At 43.1% G+C, this 22,827-nt stretch overlaps 1 protein-coding gene across 1 annotated transcript in view; it reads left to right on the top strand.

Annotated features, from left to right (window-relative positions):
* Positions 1-22,453, top strand: part of LOC145406388 (uncharacterized) — a 246,849-nt gene extending 224,396 nt beyond the window's left edge. Inside the window, exons 27-30 of the mRNA XM_080277552.1 lie at positions 2,550-4,531; positions 11,370-11,568; positions 17,483-17,593; positions 21,755-22,453. Of these exons, the coding sequence (XP_080133678.1) occupies positions 2,550-4,531; positions 11,370-11,568; positions 17,483-17,593; positions 21,755-21,955 (2,493 nt within the window). The 3' untranslated portion in view covers positions 21,956-22,453. The remainder of the gene's footprint in view (positions 1-2,549; positions 4,532-11,369; positions 11,569-17,482; positions 17,594-21,754) is intronic.
* Positions 22,454-22,827: the final 374 nt, after the last annotated feature.

Below are 22,827 nucleotides of genomic sequence, written 5' to 3'. Positions count from 1 at the left end.
TAATAACACACGCACAGATACACACATTGTACACATAAAAAAGTCAGCACAATATACAAACACACACATAGACACAAACACACACACATTCATAAAACTCATATAATGTACATAAACCACACTACCGCATTACACAGACGTACTCACATGGACAAGTGCACACACACACACACACACACACACACACACACACACACACACACACACACACACACACACACACACACACACACACACACACACACACACACACACACACACACACTCACAGACGCATATCCACACATAGATGGAACAAACATTCGCCTAGATAAATATTCACATAATATACACACAACACACACAGTAACGCATATACTGTACAGTACACATGAACCGAGAAAGTTCCCACTCACACGACGCATACGACCAAAACAGAAGACAAACATACAAAAAACACACAACTGCAGAAAACAGACACAAGCACACCCACCCACCCATCCACGAACACGCGCACACACACACACACACACACACACACACACACACACACACACACAAACAAACAAACAAACAAACAAACAATTCCTCACTAACGACACACGTAATTACAAACACACACACACACACACACACACACACACACACACACACACCAAACACAAAAACAATTCCTTAGTAACGACACACATGTAAATACAAAGAAACACATACACACACATACACACACACGAGTACATCTTCTAACCATATCACTCAGCGAATCGTAAAGAATAGCCTACGATATCCGTCATGACATCAGAGCTGCGAGAACGACTAATTTCTACTGAAGTACTTAAGTGTAGAGTTAAGTAAGCGAAACAGGAGGTTGAGAAAATTCAGTGTGTTTATATGAATGCTGTAGGTGGCTGATTGGGTGAGATAGGGGAGAAACTGTTGAGTATTGTCCCGAGATTTCTTCCTGTTCCATTACCCTGAATAAACACATATTGGCTTAAACATGTATCACAATCTTGCACTGATTCTATAATGTCGATTATTATAGTCGTTATAATTTATATATTTTCATCTTTTTATTTATTTATTTATTTTCTTTGCCTTATATCAGTCAAAACATTTCCTTTGCCCTCTTCGACACTGTTCCCTCTATACCCTTACTCTTCTCAGCCCTCATACCATACAACCAATGAATTCTACCTATATCCCTGTCCCCCACTTCTCTCAGTTTTGAATGATTCGACGATCCATCCTTCGAAACTCCAGGAGTTCAGACTTAGCATAAGAAGAACAGTGGCAATGCAATGTCTTAAAGCAGGAAACTTGGCCAACTGAACAACTGTCAGCACTAATATCTGTTACAATGGCTAACGCGTTTTGGTAGGTGTGACAGTGCCACACTACCAATCATCTCCACCCAAATCCCTGCACCCCACTCCTATTAGTTGTAAATGATTCGACGATCCATGTTTCAAAACCTCGGGAGTTCAGACCTCTCCCAAGAAATACGTTGGCAACGCTAGATGTTAAAGCAGGAAACTTGGCCAGCTGTACGTGTCACTCAAGTATATTAAATGAATTTTACCATTTTCATGGGCAAGGATTTGCTGGAAATTAGTGTTGATAGTTTTGGGGAGGTTCAGATTGGGATACAGGAGAATGAAAGTACATGTATGTAGAAGAGAGAATCTTGATGCAGGAATGAGGAATATGGATGGAAACGTCGGTTTATAAAAATATATGAAATCAATAAAAAAATAAATAATAAAGGACTAGCTGAATCAGATAAAAAATTCAGCGAAGTTATTAGGCCATATTCTTGTCAAATATAGTTCCCCGGCACCTCTTCCTTAAAATTTCATTCTTAATATTAGGGAGCGGAATGGCAAAATATATGTTGAAGGTACTTAAATAATCGACCTAGCTAATCAGAAGACAACCTTCAGCAGTAGAAGGCAATAAGTGGTATGGTGATATGCAATAGATGAGCAGATGATTTCAAAATCTAACAGAAAATTATTATATAAAGCAGATAATTAAAATTATACAAAAATTAGACTCTTGTTGCAATACTTTAAAGTGTGAGGAATGGTTACTACTGTGAAGTGTTAATTATTTTATTTATCTCTGTATTACCAGTTACTGTCAACTTAGTCTTGCAGTATATATATTTATATATTTTTTCTTGTAACTTCTGAGCATTATGCTGTAGATAAGTATGTTTGCCTGTTTATGGAGTATACAGTATGCCTTATGGTACGTGCTTGTGTTAACATTCAGTATGTTTAGTTATGTTTATAATTAATAATGTATGGAGCTTGAGAGCGACGTCTTACCTAGCAGCACTGATATAAGTGGGTGGCTCTATCGCTCACTTGTAGAAATGTTTCTCAGCTCCCTCCCTGTTTCCGGAAAAGAGGATGGTTGACTGTAAGGCACATTAACGTCAACCTACAGTTCACCAGGTTTATGGTCAGATGAGCCTTGGGCCACAGCAACAGTACAAGTACGTATACCTCTATCCTTATGTGAGCACATGTTTTGAGAGTACTAGTGAATCTTTGTGTATGCAGGTACAAGCTGGTGCAGGAGGTGCTCAGCATTCAGGACCGATGATCACTCTAGAGGTGCCGAACAATGACCAACACCGCTGCCTGTCCCCCATCACAGAGCTGCCCACACCAGTCCCCACCCCAGTCCCCTCACCCCTGCCCACCCCCTCTCGGTATCGACCTAAGCCTCGCACAAGTTCTGAGTCCAATGACAACAAGGACAGTGAGGATACAGAATCAGAGTTCTCCATGTCTATCTCTGTGGAACGCAGCAGCAGTGACAGTTCTGGCCCCGACCATCGAATGTTTTTTACTGCCCCTCGAGGAAATCCTTCTCCTGCACTGCCTCAGCAAGAATCTCTCACACCGTCTGGAGCTACAGCTACCCCTTCTTCATCAGTATCATCTCGTACTTCTTCTCCTTTGGCCTCCCCTACTACCTCCCCTAAGGTCAAGAATAAGCCACCTCCACTACATATACCTGATGCCAATCTCTTACAGTTCAGTGGGGCAAGACGGGGAAGCAGGCCCCTCCCACTCATTAAAGTAGAGGATGCTGAACAGACCCAGGCAGGGGAGAGAGCTGAAGTGCCTTGGGACTCCACTCCTCGCACCCGTTCCCAGAGTGTGGATGTGGGTGCTCTGCTGACAGCTCCACTTATTACTGTGTCATCTGCTGAAGAACAGGATCCTCCATCACCTCCTGTTCCACCCCCACTTGTGATTCCCACTCTTAATGTTACACTGGCTTCACCCCCTGCCATTAGAAAGCAGTCACCCATACTTCCCACTGCCAATACACAGACAACCCTACTACCTGGAACCACTATAGAGGAGCCCCCACTACCACCTCCTAGGCGATTACGGGATAAAGCAAGCTCTCTAGAAATGGATGCTCCAGCGATTACTGTGACGGCACATAGTGAGGCAGAATCGGACCCCGACTCGCCCCCTGCCACTTGCCATAAGCCAGGCCCTACCTCCAGTTATCTGAGCCCATTTCTTGGTGTAGATCTTCGTGCCTCAGAATCTAACCTTAGCTCTGGATACAGTTCTGCATATTCACCTGGACCCTCCCGCTGCTCCTCAAACAATCCTTTGCTGCCAGATGAACCCCTCACCCCGTCTGTGACTTCCATCCCTTCCAGACCTGCTCAGATTCCAAACATAACCACTACTGTAGCTACTCCGGCCCGTAACAAGCGCCGTCCACTGTTGAAATCCCCTTCCACAGAGGTAGCAGCAGTTGCAGCTGTAACAGTAGCTGCAGGTGCCTCTTGCCCACTGCTGAGAACTGATTCCGAAACAACAGATGATCCAGCAGCCTCACAGCCAGAAGCAGATTCTGCTTTGGAACTAGATACTAACGATGAAGCAGCAGGTGACACTGGAGACACACAGCGTACCAGTGGGGATGAAGAGGCAGAGGCTCAGCGACATCGGTTGTTGCTTTCCTCCAGCCACTCCTTCCCCAAGGAATCCCCAAAACTAACTCGTTCCCCACCTGCCATTGTGGTGCACACATCCTTGCAAAGTGAGAGCTCCCTTGAGGATTGCCTCACTGAGCGCCCTGCCCGCCTTAGTCCTGTTAGTTCTCGCAGTGAATCTCCTATTAGTGACTCCCGCCTCAGCATGGCCAGGATTTACCCAGCTTTCTTTGGGGGCAAAGGCAAAGCTGAGCTACCATACACTGATTCTGATGGTCTATATGACTGTCCATCATCTGAGGTAGTCCATTCAGATTCTCATGCCTCTGCTGCCTCCCCATTACGCCGCCTGGGACGCAAGAGATTAAAACGCTCCCCAGGCAAAGGTCTCAAGTCACTCCTTGGTTTGGGGTCAAGCGAAGGTGGAATTGCCGGGCAAAGTGAAGGAGGCAAAAGCCGCCTGGAACCACCTCACTGGGACCGCTCACCCCGGAGACACTCGCCCAAACGACGTGTCAGAGCTCAGACAAGTGTTGACCTCCTTTCATCCTCCAACGAAAGCATCACATCACAGAGGTATTGATGCAGATTCATCTTTATATGCATGTTCTTACCATTATTAGTATATTACCCATTCTGCGAACACATGCACGCACATACCCGCTCTTATTAATGCAGAGACATTCTAATATTTAACGTCTTGCAAAGCACCTGCATTCACATTCACATTAAAGCATATACATGTAGGCCTGTGCAACAGACTCACTCATATGCTTGCATTTGTTTCCTCATCTCACAAGTAACATTATAGTTAAGTGACTTGCTTTCATCGTTTCAACTAATTTCAATTAATGCTGGTGAACTCAGTATGGCAGAAATATGTCATTAATATGACTGTACATGCCGTTAGTAAAAGTTCGGAATGAGAATTTTTTTGGCTCATTTTCTTTAAATTGCCACCTGAATCTCTTTATGAATCTCTTACAAATATATATTACCTTTTTTTTATTAATACTGCTGTATATTCTGTGTCTAACTCAAACTCCAATCCATTATATTCACTTTTCTCTCGTCAAATAGCTACTGGCGTGTGTAATGTCCCATAATAATAAATACCTTTAATATTATTGGTTTGGCAGCTACATAAAGACTCTGTTATGATTAGCATAGTAGATCTTACGTTTTACTGTCTTCTGTTTGACTTTATTATCGAATCTTTTTATAAATATTAATATGCTTTCGTTGAAGAGTAGTCACGCATTTTGTTACATCTACAAACTTTGCCTTGTAGATAAAAAAAAAAATCCCGCTCTTTTTCTCTTCGAAGCAGTTCGTCTTTTTCTTTGGTTTCCTCTAGCTTTTGAAGTTTTCTTGACGTTAAGTTGCTATATTTCATTTTCTTCCGATTGGATGCTTTTTCTAACGTTTCTCAAACTTCCACAAAACCTGCACAATAAGACCTCTTTCCGTCTCCCTTCAACATGTTGCTGCCTCTTCACATGCTGTACTTTCACCACTGTTCTATCCTTAGTTCCTCTACCGTTTCCCATGTCTTCTTATGCAGTAATCAGTTCCTTTCCTAGTACCATTATTTTAAACTTTTGCATCAATACTAAGCGTTCTTGTGAGGTCTGAAGGCTTTTCGTACTCCCTTCTTTACTGATTTTTTTTTTTTTTTTTTTCATACTGAGTAATATTCTCTTTTATGTTATTCAAATGGCATAGCCTTTGATATGGAGCCAGTATTCCACGGCTTGATTGACGTGTGAATGGCTGACTGACCAGGTTTCATTTACATGTTGTTAAGAGTTCCTTCATTTACTTATACTCCCTGTTCTTCTCTTAATTTCTTCTCATCGCATCCGTCGGTAAAAAAAAAAAAAAAAAAAAAAGGTAACGGGGGAGGGGGGCAGAAAGATGATTGTAATGATGACGTTATTCGTGTCCATTTCATATTGCCAAAGATTGTCTAGGTAACATACAAGAGAATAATAACAGGTCATATAAAGAAATAAAGTGATAAGGAAGAGATGACACAGAGCTGCCTAGTCAGACATGAGTACGAGCCTTCAATTGTCAACTGGAGTCTCCCTAAAGCTCTTGATTGGCTTTCAGAATACTTCTTCCTCATATCCCTGTTACTGTCTGTACCTTTCCGCTGATCTGTATCTGATTTTAAAAGTATTTCAAACTCATCCCTTCTTGCTCAAAAAGTACACTTTGTTCCCTTTCTTTTTTCTAATTTCCATTGCAAATTCTTGTAGTTATTTCTGCCTTCGTTCTAGCTCATTTCTTTATTCCAGTACGCAATATTTTATCATAAATTATCTCCCTTCATCCTCTGTCTTCATCGCCATTTTTTTAGTCATAAATGTTTCTCCCCTTTCAGTTTTCAGTGAGGATCATTTAAAAAATTATTTTTCTCTTTTCTTTCTATTGTCCAATATTTTATTATTTAAAAAGTTTCCCCTTCTTTTTTCCCTTTCATTTTTATTGACCATTACAGGGAGTCCTCATTATAAAAGAAAAAAAAAATCTAAATCTAAACTTTTTCCATATAGCAGGTACTTGTACGTTAGGAGAAACTGGTAAATCAAGGTTAGAGACACCATTGGATATTTATTTTTTTTCTTATATTTTTTAGTTTAGAATTGCTCGGAAAAAAAAAAAAAAAACACGAACGAGGACTCGCTGCATTTTACTTAAACTGATTATCTCCTCTTCCTTCCTTCTTTTTTCTCAATGTCAGTATTTTGTTATCATAAATTTTTCTCGTCCTTCTTCTGGCCTTCCTGCCTGCCGCTCAGAGCTGTGCGCGCGGCCACCTAAGCCATCAACCTCTACCTAAACTAACCTAAGAGAGCTGCACTGTAAGTCTTTATTTGTTTTATTTGGTTTCTCATTATTTGTATTTCAAGATAAGTATCCCTCTTTTACTTTTGTATCAATGTGCCTTTAGTTCCCGAAGAAAAGCTTAAATTTTAATTTCCCCGGCGATGTTGCCTTTGTTCATTTGGTTACTCTCTGTTGCTTGTTTAATTTATAGTTATCTTGAGAAAGTAATCTTTCATCAGAATGGCTAATGTTGTTTGTACTCAACTTGCACTGAACCGTTCCCTTCATCCTAAGCATCCAGTCATTGTAATAATGAAGGTCGCAGAACGTACCTTCATGCTAAATTTTGGTGTAGTATATATATATATATATATATATATATATATATATATATATATATATATATATATATATATATATATATATATATATATATATATATATACAGCGTTGCGTTTCTTTAGTACATTAGGATGTTGATATTGTCAAAATTATAGTGTGTTGGTGGGCCTACTGTATATTTTCAGTTGTTGTGACATTCATCACGTGTTTCCATTGTTATTCCATTTGTTTGATTATTAAGTAATAAAAATTGATAATACTTCTTAGCGTAATTGCAATATATGCTATGGTACTGCACGATTAGATGCTTGGCAGATACTACCTAGTATGATACTATGCATGATTTGCGTCGCAGCTTTTAGTCATGTTAATCCATGTGATAGTTGAATGGAGATTACAGTATAATTATGTTCCTGTTTCACTATTTGTTTGTGTGTGTGTGTGAGTGTGTGCTATACTGTGTTCTTAAATATTCATAAAGTGTTTTCTGTTAAGGCAGTGTCAGTAGCATCTGGTCACATACGTATGTCAGTACAGTTCACTTGTACGGACACTAGGATGCAAAGATACAGAGGTTAGGAATATGTAAAGTGCAAAGGCTCTATGGATGAGGAAAAGTGTATTCAGATGAATGAAAATACTTTCTACAGTACGAATTAGTGTCTATACAGGAGGGGGTTGTGCTGTCAATGGAAAATCATCGTCTAATATGGGTAGGGCTGCAAATGCTCCTTCAACCCATGTGCCTTCTGAACCAAAGTCTAAGGGACAATCTTGGACAGCAAGTTTTCAAATTCACTAGTACAGAATATCAGAAGTATACTAAACGAGAAAAAAAATACAATAGGGGCTAATGGATAGCTACATTTGACTATTTTCTGTATCATAGGAAATAGTGGAACTTAATGAAGCCAAAATGAACTGGAGAAGGTAGGAGGGGAGATAAAGGAGGCAAATGAAGGCACAGTGAATCAAAGTACACTGACCAAGGAAGAAGAAAGAATGGAACTGGTACTGAGAGGAGTAAATATATGCAGATATATGGCGAGGGAACACACGCTGTAGTTGTTGTTGTTGTTGATCAATCCCAGTCTGCCTAGCCGTGCAGACAGGCAAGCAACCGCTCCTGCATGGTCGTCCCGAGAAATGAACCGATGTTTCCATACTGTTGACGTCGCCTCGTCACACTGAGGTGCAGGGATTAGTGTGGAGGTTTGGTTCCTGGGTGGATGCCGCATTTGTCTCCCCACTCACTTAACACGGGCACTATAACCGGCTCCACTTCAACCCATTATCTCGTTATATGGTTGCCTCCCATAGTTACCTCCGCCAAGGAGGTTATGGTATCACACCTGTCCGTTTGTTTGTTGGTTGGTTGGTTTGTGAGCAAGATTACACAAAAACTATCTATCTATCTATCTATAGCCCGACGCCCTAATCCCGCAAAGGGTGGCCGCAGACAAAAAGCCTCCAAGTCACTCTGTCACCCACCATTTGACTCCCCTCCCCCCAACTCACCCCCCCCTCCCTCATATTCCTCTCAACTCCATCCCTCCACCTCATCCTCGGTCTACCCCTCCCTCTCCCTCCCTCCACCTCACCTACATACACCCTCTTAGTCAGTCTTTCATTCTCCATTCTCTCCACATGTCCAAACCACCTCAGTGTATTTCTCCTAATCTTTTCAACCACATCCACATCTACCCCACAACGTTCCTTCACTTCTTCATTTGTTAACCTGTCCCTCCACGTCACTCCACATGCTTCTCTCAAGTAACTCATTTCCACTGCTCTCACTCTTGACTTGTTCCCCTCTTGCAAGGTCCACGCCTCGCTTCCATACGTCAGGGTAGGGATCACAGTACCATCATGCAGTGACTTCTTAACTTCCATACTCACCTCCCTATTTCTCATCACTGCTTTCAGTGTACCAACAACCTTTCTTCCCTGCTGTACCCTTTCACGTACTTCATCCCCCAAAGTTCCATCCTTACTCATCACACTACCCAAGTACTTGAATGCACTCACATTCTCCATATCCTCACCATCCAACCTCACTGCACACTCTGTGACTTCATTCCTCTCAAACACCATAACTTTACTTTTGTTTACATTAACTTTCAGCTTCCTCCTCCTACACACTGTCCCAAATTCATTCACCAAACCTTGCAACTCCCATTCATCTTCACTCAACAATACTGTATCATCAGCAAACAGCAACACCGGAATCTTCCAAATCTCACCCTCATTCATTAGGGCCACCCCCACATCCACTGCCCTACCTTGCACCTCCTTTACAACCCCATCCATATATATATTAAACAGCCATGGAGACATCACACACCCCTGTTTCAGTCCCACATTGAGATAAAAGAACTCACTCAGCTCACCATCCACTCGCACCGTAGCCCTAGCTCCCTCGTACATACTCTTCACAGCACTCAGCAATTTCCCCTCCACTCCATATATTCTTAATACCTTCCACATACCTTGCCTATCTATTCTGTCATAAGCTTTCTCCAAGTCCATGAAGGCAGCATACACTTTCCTTCCCTTCTTTAGATACTTCTCCACTAAACATCTTAGAACAAATATCTGATCTACACACCCTTTTCCCTTCCTAAATCCCCCTTGTTCTTCTCCAACTAGCTCCTCTGTCATATGCCTAACCCTGTCAATGAGTATTCTACCATATATTTTACCAGTCACACTAAGAAGACAAATACCCCTATGGTTACCACATACTTCTTACTCCAGTGAATACCAGATCCCTAAATATTCTCTATCCTAATCGCGGATCGAACTCTCACTCTCACGATCAACAGTCTACCTCTTGGCCACTTGACTGGACAAATTTCCACGAAACTTGGTAGAAGAATGGGCCTTGGCCCAGAATAGACTTCATTAAATTTTGATGCGGATCCGGATAAAGTTGCGGATCCAGGAATTTGATATTGGATTCGACTTGATTGAATTAAAAGGAACTGCATGTTGGACCTTGGCGGAGGTATGCGCTCTGCTGATTGCCATTCTAGTTATACATGGTTTCCCTGGTTACAGGAAACCATTAGGCATGTCATTCAGTGTAGTCACCTGAAGTGGGAAGAGGAGTGATAAACATTGTCAGAAAGGAAAGGAAGAAGTAGGAAGAAAGGATGTCAGACACAGAAGTAGAATGATAAATGTAAAGATCAAGTTATTATGTGCTGGTTTTGGCAATATCATGTACTTGTTATCGGGGGGTTGTATGATGTAGGATATTTAAGGACAGAATAGTGACATGTTTAGAGGATGGCAAAGAGAGCTAAGTTAAGCCAAATGTAAAGAAAAATCAATTGAATTCACAAATGATTGGCTGAGACAGCCCATGTAAAAAATACATCTAGCTGAATCAGCAAGGTAAGGAAAGAGATAGTAGGATGCACATGAAAACTGAATCAGTGTTATGGAAATCCGGAAATTGAACGTAGGACTGTAGGTAGCTAGAACAGTGAAGTAGCATTAAATAGGCTAAGAGGGTAGAAGACAAGTAGGAAGTGGCAGTGAAAATTTTTAAGCAGGACACACAGTTGAGAGTGGAAGGCTGCAGTTGAACCCCCTCCCCTTCCCTAATGTGAGGTAGAATTGAAACCCACTTTCTTTAGTGAGAGTTTAAACTCCTCTACGATGATTAGTTGTGAAATCTCCATACCCTCAAAACTTGAAATTGTCTTACCTTATTAGGACAGAGTTGAAACTACCGTTACCTTTTCCCTTTCAATCCAGTGACGTATTTCACATCTTGTTCCTGCTTCCTCTAACTTTAGTTAAACTTAATTTTTCTCGTAAATGGAAACGTTAGGTATAGCTCGCGCAACAAGAGGTCTCCCAGAAGGTGAATAACATCGTATGAGGGTATCAAATATACAGGGTGATGTACTCGTAATGCTTTGCTTCCATTCCACCAGGCGATATTTAGTGTATTGTGGGGACGGCTCAGTCATTGTTATCAGTGTCTACCCTGCTTATTTTATTTTCTATTCGCACTTGTACACTCACGCCCACACCAGCAGACTGATCTGTCCCAACAGCACATAAAACAATGCCAGATATCTTGTGAAGTGATATCTACACACCACCCTGTATATCAGTAAAATACGTCACTGGATCGAAGGAGTTAAAGATAGTTGATATCTCCTCATTTTAATGAGAAGTTGAAACCCCTTTGCCTGCAACCGCCGTGTTTGCTCCGTGACAGCCCCGCAGGAAGCAGCTCTGGGGCAGGCGAGGGCGAAGCAGCACGACAACAGCAAGGCGATGGGACTGGGGTGGGGCGTGAGAGCGTGGCGACGTGGCAGGGCAGGCGGAGGCGGCCACTGCTACGAGGAGACTCCATTCAGACCAAGTACCTACCACGGCAAGGCTCAGTTGATGCTTCAGGGGAGGAGACGCAGGAGGTGGGTACTAATTCAATAGATTTTCCCTGTTGTTGAAATGGAAAACGCACTCACAATATTGCACTTATATGATTGGGTGGCTTCACTGCTCGGTTTATACCAACGTCTCTCTCATTTTCCATATCATTCAAAAGGATGATGGTGGGCTGCAGGAGGGAAGGGAATAGTTTCGGCCTACAGTCTGCTGAGTTCACATTTAGAATGAAGCTATGGCTACAACAATTGATACTAAATTTTTTTTTTCTCATGTGTCTTGTTGGAAGGAGGATATAAGAGAGTATGGATTGATTAAAAGTAGAACTTCAAATGTGAACGACTGTGTGTGTGTATGTGCCAGAACAAAATCATGCAAGTAGAGTGAAAGACCAGTTCTGGGCAAATGTGGAAGTGAGCATGGAAAAGTTTTAAAGGAATGAGAGTGTCTTTGATTAGAGATATGAATGGAAAGTAGGGACTGTGAAGGTAGATGGAGTGCTTGGTGAGTGGGATTTGCCTACAGAAGGAAAATAGGGAATGTGAAGGTGGATGGAGTACTTGGTGAGTGGGGTGTGCCTACAGAAGTAGATGATAATGGCAGTGCTCTAGTGGACATTTGTGAAGGGAGGGATTTAGTGATAGCCTACACCCTCTTTAGACACAAATGATCCACAGGTATACTTGGCGAACGATGAGAAGGATGGGTGGTGAACTTAATGAATGGAAGGCAATGATCGATTATGTGTGTATAGATGACAGAATGAAAAGGTGTGTAATGGATGCAAGAGCATACGGAGGTTGGGTGAATGGACTTTCTAACCACCATGTGGTGGTGGCAAAAGTCAAGGTTCAAATGCAATGGAAGAATAGAAGGGAAGGAAAGGAAAAAGTAGTCCCTACAAGGAGGGTAGAATGGTTACAAGAGGATTGAAAAATGGAAAAGGAATATGAGTGTAATGTGGAGGGATTGTATAAAAATGTTCTGGAAAGAGGTAAAGAGAGAAAGACAGGGAGATAAGGAAGTTAGTCAGCGAGTGAAAGATAATAGTGGTAGATTGCTAGTGGAGAAGGGGAAAAAGTGACCAGACGGAGAGAACACTTTCAGGAACTGTTAAACATAGAGAATGAACGTGATGCGAGGATAAGTGGCTCGGGAATGGCTGGGAGACGAAGGGAAGTGAGAGGAGAGGAAGAAAGCAGTAGGATGGAAGTAGTGGAAGCAATAAAGACATTCTAAATGGGGAAACCCACAGGAATAGATGAAGTGTGTGGTGAAATGCTGAAGCATGAGGAAGAGATGGTAGTGGAATGGATATGAAAGATTTGCAGATTGGCATAGGAGAAAGACTAGGAGGATTGAAAGTCAGGTATAATTATTCTCCTGTACAAAGAAAAAACGGAAAAAGAAGTGTGTGGTAATCATAGGGGCATTTGTTTTCTTAGTGTAATAGGAAAAGTGTATGGTAGGATACTTACTGACAGAGCTAGAGAAGTAATAGAGGAATTGGTTGGTGTAGAACAGGGAGGTTTCAGGAAGGGAAGAGGTTGCGTAGATCAGATATTCATGGGTCTTTAGTGAAAAGGTTTCTAGAGAAGGGAAATAAGTTGTATGCAGCCTTCATGGAACTGGAGAAAGCATATGACAGGATGGATAGACAAGGAATGTGGAAAATATTAAGAATATATGGAGTAAATGGGAAGTTGTTGAATGCCTTGAAGAATATGTATGAGGGGGCTAAGGCTGCAGTGTGTGTGGATAGTGAAATGAGTGAATGTTTCTGTTTGAATGTTGGACTGAAACACAGATGTGTCATGTCCCCATGACTGTTCATTCTGTATATGGATGGGGTTATAAAAGAGATACAAGGTAGGGCAGTTGATGCTGGAACATCCCTAATGAGTGAGGGCAGCGTTTGGAAACTCCTTGTCCTGTTGTTTGCAGATGATACTGTATTGTTAAGTGAAGACGAAGGGAAACTGCAAAGCCTGGTGAATGAGCTTTGAGTTGTGTGTAAGAAACGGAATCTAAAGGTGAATGTAAGGAAGAGTAAAGTTATGGTCATCGAGAGAACTGGAGTCACTGGATGAACAGTGAGAGATGATGAGAAAATGGAAAATGTGAGTGTATTTAAGTACTTGGGTAGTGTGACGAGTAAGGATGGAAGTTTGGAGGGTGAAATACTTGAAAGTTTACAACAAGGAAGAAAGGTTGCTGGTTCTTTAAAAACAGTGATAAGAAGCAGGGAAGTGAGCATGGAAGTAAAAGTCGCTGCATGACGGTATTGTGATACCAACTCTAACGTACGGAAGCAAAGCTTGGACCTTGTTGGAAGGACATAAGTCTCACAAAAGTGAGAGCAGTGAAAATGAGTTACTTGAGAGGAGCATGCGGAGTCACATGGTGAGACAGACTGAGAAATGAGTAAGCGAAGGAGCATTGTGGTGAGGATGTGGATGTGATAGAAAGCGTTAGGAGAAGTACACTGAGGTGGTTCGGCCATGTGGAGAGGATGGAGATCGAGAGACTGGCTAGGAGAGTGTATGTGAGTGAAGTGGAAGGGGGGAGAGGGAGGGGGAGGCCAAGGACGAAGATGGAGGGATGGATTTGAGAGGTATATGAAGGAGTGGGGTGCGAGCTGGGAGCAGGGCAGTGAAATGGAGGAGGAGTGGGTGACATGGAGGTGATTTGTTTGTGGCCACCCTGTACGGGATTAAGGCGTCTGGCAATAGATAGATAGATAGTCTTGTTGCCTTGTGGTCTAAGGCCGGATCGCCCTAATCAGAACGACGATAATTCGAGACAGTAGGAAATTCATATCATCTTAATGGTTGTGGCTGTTTGCCTTGAATTGTTCAAACAGAAAAAATATATATGTACACATACTGAAGGCTCATCTGAGGCTCATCTGAATGTGATGTCAGTGAAGCGCAGGCACAAGTTACCTTTTTATCTATAGTTCACCATACTCTTTTCTGTGGAAAGGGAGGGAATGGAGGGACGCTTGTATAAACCGGTAGCTCCACCACCTTGTTGTGTTGGTGGCATCTCTTAAAGACGTCAATCTCTAGCACCGACTTTGTGCTTCATGTGACAATACAACAGTTTAGGCTCGCCTTGCACCATCTTCGGGTTCACTAGGATCCATGTCCGACCAAGATTTTTCTGTATTCATAATAGGCATAGCTTCGGTATTGTAGTATAATTTCCTCTTTTATATCCTCGTATATTTGACTCAGGGCTCAGAGTAGTCTTTCCTTTCCTTGAGGCCCAACATTTTCATTTTCACAGCACAACTACAGATGGAATTACTCTCCCGCATCCCGTTCATATTCATGCCATCGGTTTGGATACTGCCTACCCCGTGCGTGATATGGTATTACTGCTGTTTTTTTTTTTTCCAGTCCACAGTTTCCGATTTTGAACATAGGATCTTGCTCACTGTGTAGTTCACTAATGTATTTCCCGCAAATGCTAATAGATCGCACCACACCCTAAAAAAGATACGGTCATCAAATACCCAAATTATATAGCGAGCGAACATCAAAATTAATAACTAGTGAAGTGCTATCTCTTCGATTTTTAAAAGTTTGAAGCTAAAAGATATTACAGTACCTGCATAGTACCCGAACCTAGACCCGTAAAATGCGCACAATAATCTCTTGAACGCTAGTATGATGTACGGAGTGGCCATCATTATACTCGTTCTGTCGAAAACTATGCACTAGTATGGACCTTCAGCCTGCTCAGAGTTTCATCATAGTTTCAGCTCTGTACATTGCTCATTTTAATCTTATGCCAGAATTAGAGCCTGATAATTCCCTTCACTATAAATTAAACCCTTCAAACTGGAGACGGCTTTGGTATGGTGAACACAGTCTTCTGTCAGACTTTTTGTAGATGAAGAAGTAAAGACAACCTGCCCTTTTATAAGTGTAAAGTATTCAAATGTATATGGAGCTATGAAGCGCCCCCGTTTCTTGAGTTCACTAGTTCAATAATGAGTTTATAATATATTGCTTGGATTATAGATTCTTATATTCTTGAGTTACCCTGATACCGAAGTCAATTCCACCTTTCATTTTAAAAATCAATATCTTACTCCTATTATTTCGGGTGCCATACTTTGCTTCCTTTCTTTCTCACTCACCTTCCATCTCCATACCAGTCACGACTCCAGCAAGGCCTCATCCATCATCATCCATGCCTCTGTAAAAACCTCATCTTACCTTTCAGTTCCCCCTCCCCCCCGTCTGTCTCACATCCCTTCATCCTTGCCCTCCTAATAGCCTCACATACGCTGTCTCTGCCTCCCTCACATCTTCATTTTTTTCACCCCTGCCTCCCTCACCGCCTCATCTCCCTCACAGCCTCAACACTCTTCACCCCTGCCTCCTCCACAGCCTTACCGCCCTTCACCTCTGCCTCCCTCACAGCCCTATCTTCCCTCAGAGTCTTATCTCTTTTCACCCCTGCCTCCCTCACAGCCTCACCGCCCTGCCCCCCTGCCTCCCTCACAGCCTCTCCACTCTTCAGCATTGCTTCACACACAGCCTCACTACCCTTCACTCCTTCCCCTTTCTGAGTCTCACCTCCCTTTACCCTTTCCTCCTTTACAGCCTGATCTTGATTCATCCCTTCTTCCCTCACAATCTCACCTCCCTTCATCCCAACCTCTCTCACAGCCTGACCTTGCTTCATCCCTTGCTTCTTCACAGTCTAACTTCGCTTCGCCCCTTCTTCCCTTACAGATTCAACTCACATCACTCCTAGTTCCCTCAGTCCCGTCCCCCCATCATCCCTGCCTTCCTCACAGTCTCACCGCCCTTCGCATTTATTTCTCTCACCTCGCCTCACTCTGTCTCCCTCACCTTCCTTCCACTGTCTCCCTCACCCTTCGTTACCCAATGTTTTCCTCATTTTCCTTCACCCATGCCTCCCTCGCTACCTCTGCCTCCCTCACCTTCATCCCAACTTCCCTCACTCTTCCTGATCCGTGCTTTCTTAATTTCCATTCATTGTTGCATCCCTCGCCACTCGCGTTTCTCTCATCTCCCTCACCCCTGCCTTTGTCACATCCTTCATTTCTGCCTCCCTCACCTCCTTCACTCTTGCCTCCATCACCGTTGCCTCTCTCACCTCCTTCACCCTTGCCTACCTCACCTCCTGCACTCATGCCTCCCTTACCCTCTCTCTTCTTTCCACACCTCTTTTCCCCCCTACCTGCCGGACCTCTGTCTTCCTCACCATCATTCACTCCTGACTCCCTCACCTCCTTCGCTCGTGCCTCGTTCACTTTCTTCACCTCTTTTACCCTCAACTCCTTCACTTCTGCCTCCCTCACATCCTTCACCTCTACAGTCCTAAACTCCTTCACCCCTTCTTCCCTCACTTCTTTCACCCTTGCCTCCCTCCCCACCATCACTCCTGCTTCCCTCACCTCCATCACCTCTCCCTTCCCCAACTCCTTCACTCCTACCTCACTCACCTTCTCCATCCCTCCTTCCTCCACCCCTGCTTCCTCCACCCCTTTCACCCTGGCCTTCCTCACATCCTCAACCTTTGCCTTCCTCATCTTCTTCACCTCTACCCCCCTCAACTCCTTTACCCCTTCCTCCCTCACTTCCTCTACCCCTGCCTCCCTCACCTCCTTCACCTCCACTTTCCTCGTCCCCTTAACCATTACCTTCCCCACCTCCTTCACTCATACCTTCCACATATCTGTTTTCCCCATGCCTCTCTTACCTTCTCATCTGCCTCCCTAATCTTCATTCACTCCTTCCCCTCCCATCTTTGTTCACTTCTTCCTCCCCCACCACCCGTCATACATTCCTCTCATCTCTCCTACTCCTTCCTCCCTCTCTCACCTTCACCCATGCCTCACCCCTGCCTCGCCCACTCCCTCTCACCCCTTCAGTAACCCTCTCCCATTTCCTCCAGGAGCAGCTGATGTTACGACCTCCCCGCTCCTCCGAGGACCTACCCCGACACCGCAAGCTTTCCAGACTCAGGACTTTCGGCAATCAGATCCGGTTAGTGCGTTGTCTTGCTGTCTCCCTCTCTCTCCTCATACGGTTTATGCTTATCCCCCTGGTCTTATCTCACATGCCTTGCTCTCTCTTGTCTTGGAGCTAATCTACCTATTGATTTAGCTCACCTATGGTCTTCCAGAAATTGTTGCCTATCTCACATTTTGTATAGGCTACTTCACTTTCCTTTTAGTCCTTTTTCTGTCTTTCCTCACGGCATATCTTACGGTTAAGTTTGTCATGACTTACTACTTTATCAAAATCAGTGAAGTGAAGTGATGTTTTGCTCGAGTTGCATGTTTTACGAGTACATTATTTTGTTCTCGAGTGATGGCTGTTGTTATCATTGGCTTCTTTTTCTTGCATCGCCGCTTATGGATTTCCCTCCTCTCCTGTTCATCTCTACCTCTCTGGGCTCCTCCTTCCTTACCATCTATCCACCTACACGTATCCATCCCTGTCGCTATCTTTTCCTCTACTTATCCTGCTCCCCCTCTTTTTATGCCCCGCCCTTGCTATATCCCATACACTATTCATTTTTCCCGTCTTCCCTCGTTTTATAATTTGTCGTTCCCCATGTCCCACAAAACCCCCTAATTCAATTTTTCCCACCATCCTGCGTGCTTTTCTCCTTATACACTCTCATCCATTTTCCCTCTTATTTGCACCTGTTTCCTTGTCTCCGATCCCCCACCCTCCCCCTCGTCTTATCACTCTCTCCCTGCCTACTTTCTCTCCAATCCCCTCATTCTACCGCTCCCCTTTTTTCTGACTGCTGCCTGCCTTCCTCTCCACCACCTGGACAGGAAGAAACACAACGCGCGTGTGAGGGTGACCCATCATATGCGTGACCAGGGGGCTATCTGGCTCTGACCCCTACTTCACCCTGCCTCTGCCACCTGCCTCACTCTGCCTCACCTAAAGCAGGTCGGCCATATTACCACTTAACCATGTAGCCTCGGGCACCCTCACCCTTCATCTCCTGCCTCACCCTGTAGCTTGCCTAACTCTGTCACCACCCTATTCATGTGTGATGTTGCAAGTGTAAGAAGTACAGTAGTATTTGAAGTAAATAACTCGTACATAAGTGTTCACAACACACTGAGCCTTTATTTTTTTGCGCATCATTTCATCGACAGTTGTATTTTTGTGATCAAGTGAAAATAAAGTTGCTTTGTATCTTGTCTGCAGATACTTGTTTATAATCCATTATTAGAAGCACGGTATGTCAATTTGATAGTGTTCAAATAATAATAAAAGTAAAGAAAATTAGAGTGGTATGATCTCATAATTTGTAAGCTAATCCTGGAAAACCTAAAATAGCTAGTCTGCAGTTATCTTCAGTAATTTAAGAAACTGTTATGTTGACTACATCGTGTATTGGTTTTACAGTTACTATCAAGAACTCACTGTGTCACAGAGAAGTTGTCTTAAACTTGAATGGCGAGTTGTAGTGTCTTCGTTACGGAGTTAATATCGTGCTCCGTTGTCCATCTGTGCCAACGACGAGTAATGTGCAATGGGACGATTTTTGCGAGCTAAGGATGTACATGGAAGAGAAATCCATCGCAGCCTTTCAGAACAACAGGCAAATATTGGTGTGCATGTCTCTGCGTATGATTTGGTTAACGGGTTCAGACACGATCTTACAATTGTTTCTGATGATGAATGCTTTGACCATCAGCCCCCAGATATCGTCACACTGCACAATGCTCTTGTTTGGCGTAAACAGAAACGAAGAATCTAGGCTACCACTGTAACGGCGACAATAAACTCACCGCTCAAGGCTGATATTGCCTTATTATAACACAGAGAGTTTGAACCTGTACCTGCTGATATTATGCACATGTAGTCAACACAGCACATCGTTTAATAACTGCGGATATTTTTTGATTCGCTGTCGTATATATATGTACTGCTAAGTCATATTTCAAGAATGTTACCATAACTGAAATTATATGAACCTGTTTTCTAGCTGCGATATTTAAGAAAATGATACGAAAATAAAAACATTCGTCCAGTCAAAGAACTTTATAAGGTTTTTATCATTTATTTATCTACTGATATTACATCATTGCACTGCTGAAACAAAATTAATATGTATGACTACAGAACACTTAAATGCCACTCACAGTGCCATCGTCAGCTTAACAGTTTGTTGGTCTCCTCATTTCACTGTATTTGATCAAGTTTAATGGTTTCACCTTCATGTTGCGCAGTTCGTTCTTCCGACTGTGATTTCAGGCTGCATGATACAGAACTGAGCTTTGCCTGTCCGTTTATGGGATGAGGGGGTGTTCTTACTGAGCTTCTTAAATTCGCCACTGGTGCTTGTCATACTGTATAAGCATGCATGCTTGAGAGTTCCCTGGATCATATTCTCGTGAGTCTGGAATTTTTCTAAGCGCCACTTCCCTATCAGTTTAATGTTCGTATGACATGGCAAGAGTTTCTTATACATTATTCATGGAAACTGTGTCAGTATAATTATATTATGGTCCCAGTGAAACAAAAAGGATATAAGGGTGAACGAAGTAATTGATCACGGAAAGGTGCCGGGAACTCGCCTATTCCCAAGAGAAGACCTCCCTCACAACCCTAAGCTTATTAATGTTACACTTGTAATCAGTGTACAGTAGGTAAATATTCCTGTGGCCAGATACAGTCCATTTATGTGTGTGCGTGTTCGTTGTATGCCTGTTGTCTGTTCTTCCTTACTTAAAGTAAGGTATTCCTGTCGCTGTCGGTAGAGTTTACGGTCCTGTGCTTTGAACAAAATCGGGAACGGGAAGGCGCGACCTTGATTTTTGATGGACATCTGTGAAACTCCTAGTGTTTTTAAGTTTGCTTTATTGGATCCCACACTACGGAGTCCAGTCAGCTGACACACGGAGAGGCCAAACTTATTCTATATTTGCCATGTGCATGAGAAATTGTCTATTAAAGAAAAAAAAATAGGCACATCTTCCCCTTCACGTTTTGAGTTCTAAGCTTACAGACGTTAGACTTTTAGTGCCCATAGGTAAGCAATAACGCAGTGTCTCCTTACTCCCCCCAGACTGTGCAGTATTCTCTCACAGTAAACTATTTACAGCCTTTATTGGAGTGAGAGTATGCGCAGGGGTGAAAGATCTGTACATTCATTCTTCCCTCACTTAGACAACGGGCCAGTTACTTGTTAGCTCAGGAAATTTCATAACCCTCTTCCTTAGCGTAAGCGATTTAGTAAATATTGTACACCTTACTGTTATTCTACATATTATTGGTGCAGAATACTCTGCATCAGTAATACAAAGATCAGAATGATAATCACGAGAAAGTATAATAGTGTTTTATGCAATAAAAGTGAAAGAGCCAAAATAAATTACTGAAGAAGACTAGTTACGAGGTCTCTGTTACAAATGAGAATGCGGTTTTACCGGCCGTATGTCTAGTTGGCCCCGGGGATTTCGTAACGCTTCTTCATTTGCGATTTATTCTGAACATTACAGCGTCATGATCCTATTGTATGTTGCTGATGCAAACTGTGTCAGTATTATGTAAATAATCATTGCATACATGAAAAAGTAAGCTGTAAGATGGAAAGTAAATAGCTAAGGAAGAGCCTCTAAGAAATCTATGTCAACCAGAACACAGCTGTAAGTCATAAGCTGAGCACCCATGTCTGTCCTCTCGTCTTCTTGCAATACTATGCTTTGCTTTTCCGTATCCTACTCTCTTTCCTTCATCTCTCCCAAGTAGCTTTGTACAGTACTGTACCTTCCTGCTTCACTCTAACCAACATGGTAACGCTGATTGCAATCAACTTTCTCTACCCTGCAATGCTTCACCCCAGCGTACCCTAACTTACTCAGCCCTAGACTACCTGCACTAACCTACCCAAGTTCTCATCTACCCAGCCGTCGCACACATGCCGCTACGTCCGCCCCTGATAGTTTAACCATACCCGGAGCCACTACTATCACTCTTATCCCACCAGTAGTATCGGACTTTATTTCCCTGGCTTGCCCAGTCACGTCCAGTAAATACGTCCTTCCTTATTTTCCTTCTGCATTGTCTGACCTCCGTTCTTCCTGTCCCACCCCAGTCTGTTAGCTCCACCCACCCTCACTGTCTCATGCCACCCTGCCCCACCCCACCTTATCTCAGCCTGAACCGTCTGGCTCCGCCCCGGCTGAGGAAGGTCTCTGTCAGGTTCCTGCGGCGACTGCAGCTGTCACACCCGGCGAAGGATCAGTTGGTGTCTCCGGCCGGGTCATCAGACTCCGACCCCGAGTGCGGCCCACCCTCCGGACCCGCCCCGCCCCCCGATGCCTGCTGCCCGTCCCCGCACGTCAAGTACATGGCTGTCAGCGGCGCAGACCCCACCTGGCCACACCCCTGAGGCGGATCTGGCACAACACAACCTCGCTACCAGCACTAACACTACCACAAGCATGGACGGTACTTTACGCAACTGCATGCACAAAGAACAATAGTGCATATTTTAAACTTGAGGACATTTGAACGGCTGTTAACATTAAAGCAGCTGTTATTTTTTTACAACTCTGGATATTTGAATGACTGTAGATTTTTGTATAGGTGTGAGTTTCAGCACAGCCGATGACATGTCAACAGTTTCAATCTTTCAGTAACTTTGTATACTTTTAATCGTAGTAATTTTTTAATAGACGGAGACAGCTATCCACTTGATGGCTGGTTATTTAAAAGCAGGTGTGCTGGTTTTGACGAACTGACCACTTTTTTCAGGCAACAGTAGTCAATCTAAGCTGGCTGTGGTTTCACTATAGGTAGTACTATTTTAGTAGGGAGATTGTGGTGTCAAGGAACTCGATTACGAAAATGGAAAACACGAGAATTATAGCATTACAACGAAATAACAGATTCTTCACTTCATTCGAGCCTTACCTCACTTTTTTCTTTTCTTTCTTCTATTTCGTTCTTCATATCTTTTTTCTTCGCTCTGTTCTTTATTATAATTTATTGTTCCCATATCTTTATTTACCTCGCATTCCTACCTGAATATTATTTTTCATATTCGTCATTTTCATTTCCCTCGTTAATTACTTTTTTTTTCTGTTGATTCCCCAAAATGATTTTCTTCATTCCTGGTCATTCCTTTCCGCTCTTCTCACGTTGTTCTCCGTATTATCACATTCCTCCACTTGCCTATATCACATCCCCCAGAGATCTTGAAACACACACACACACACACACACACACACACACACACACACACACACACACACACACACA

Source organism: Coenobita brevimanus, chromosome 70 (genome assembly GCF_032717465.1).
Source record: "Coenobita brevimanus isolate Jiangsu-jjx chromosome 70, ASM3271746v2, whole genome shotgun sequence".
In the NCBI taxonomy this organism is placed as follows: Eukaryota; Metazoa; Arthropoda; class Malacostraca; order Decapoda; family Coenobitidae; genus Coenobita; species Coenobita brevimanus.
Note: the sequence above shows the minus strand (reverse complement) of the source record. Positions and strands in the feature narration are given on the sequence as shown.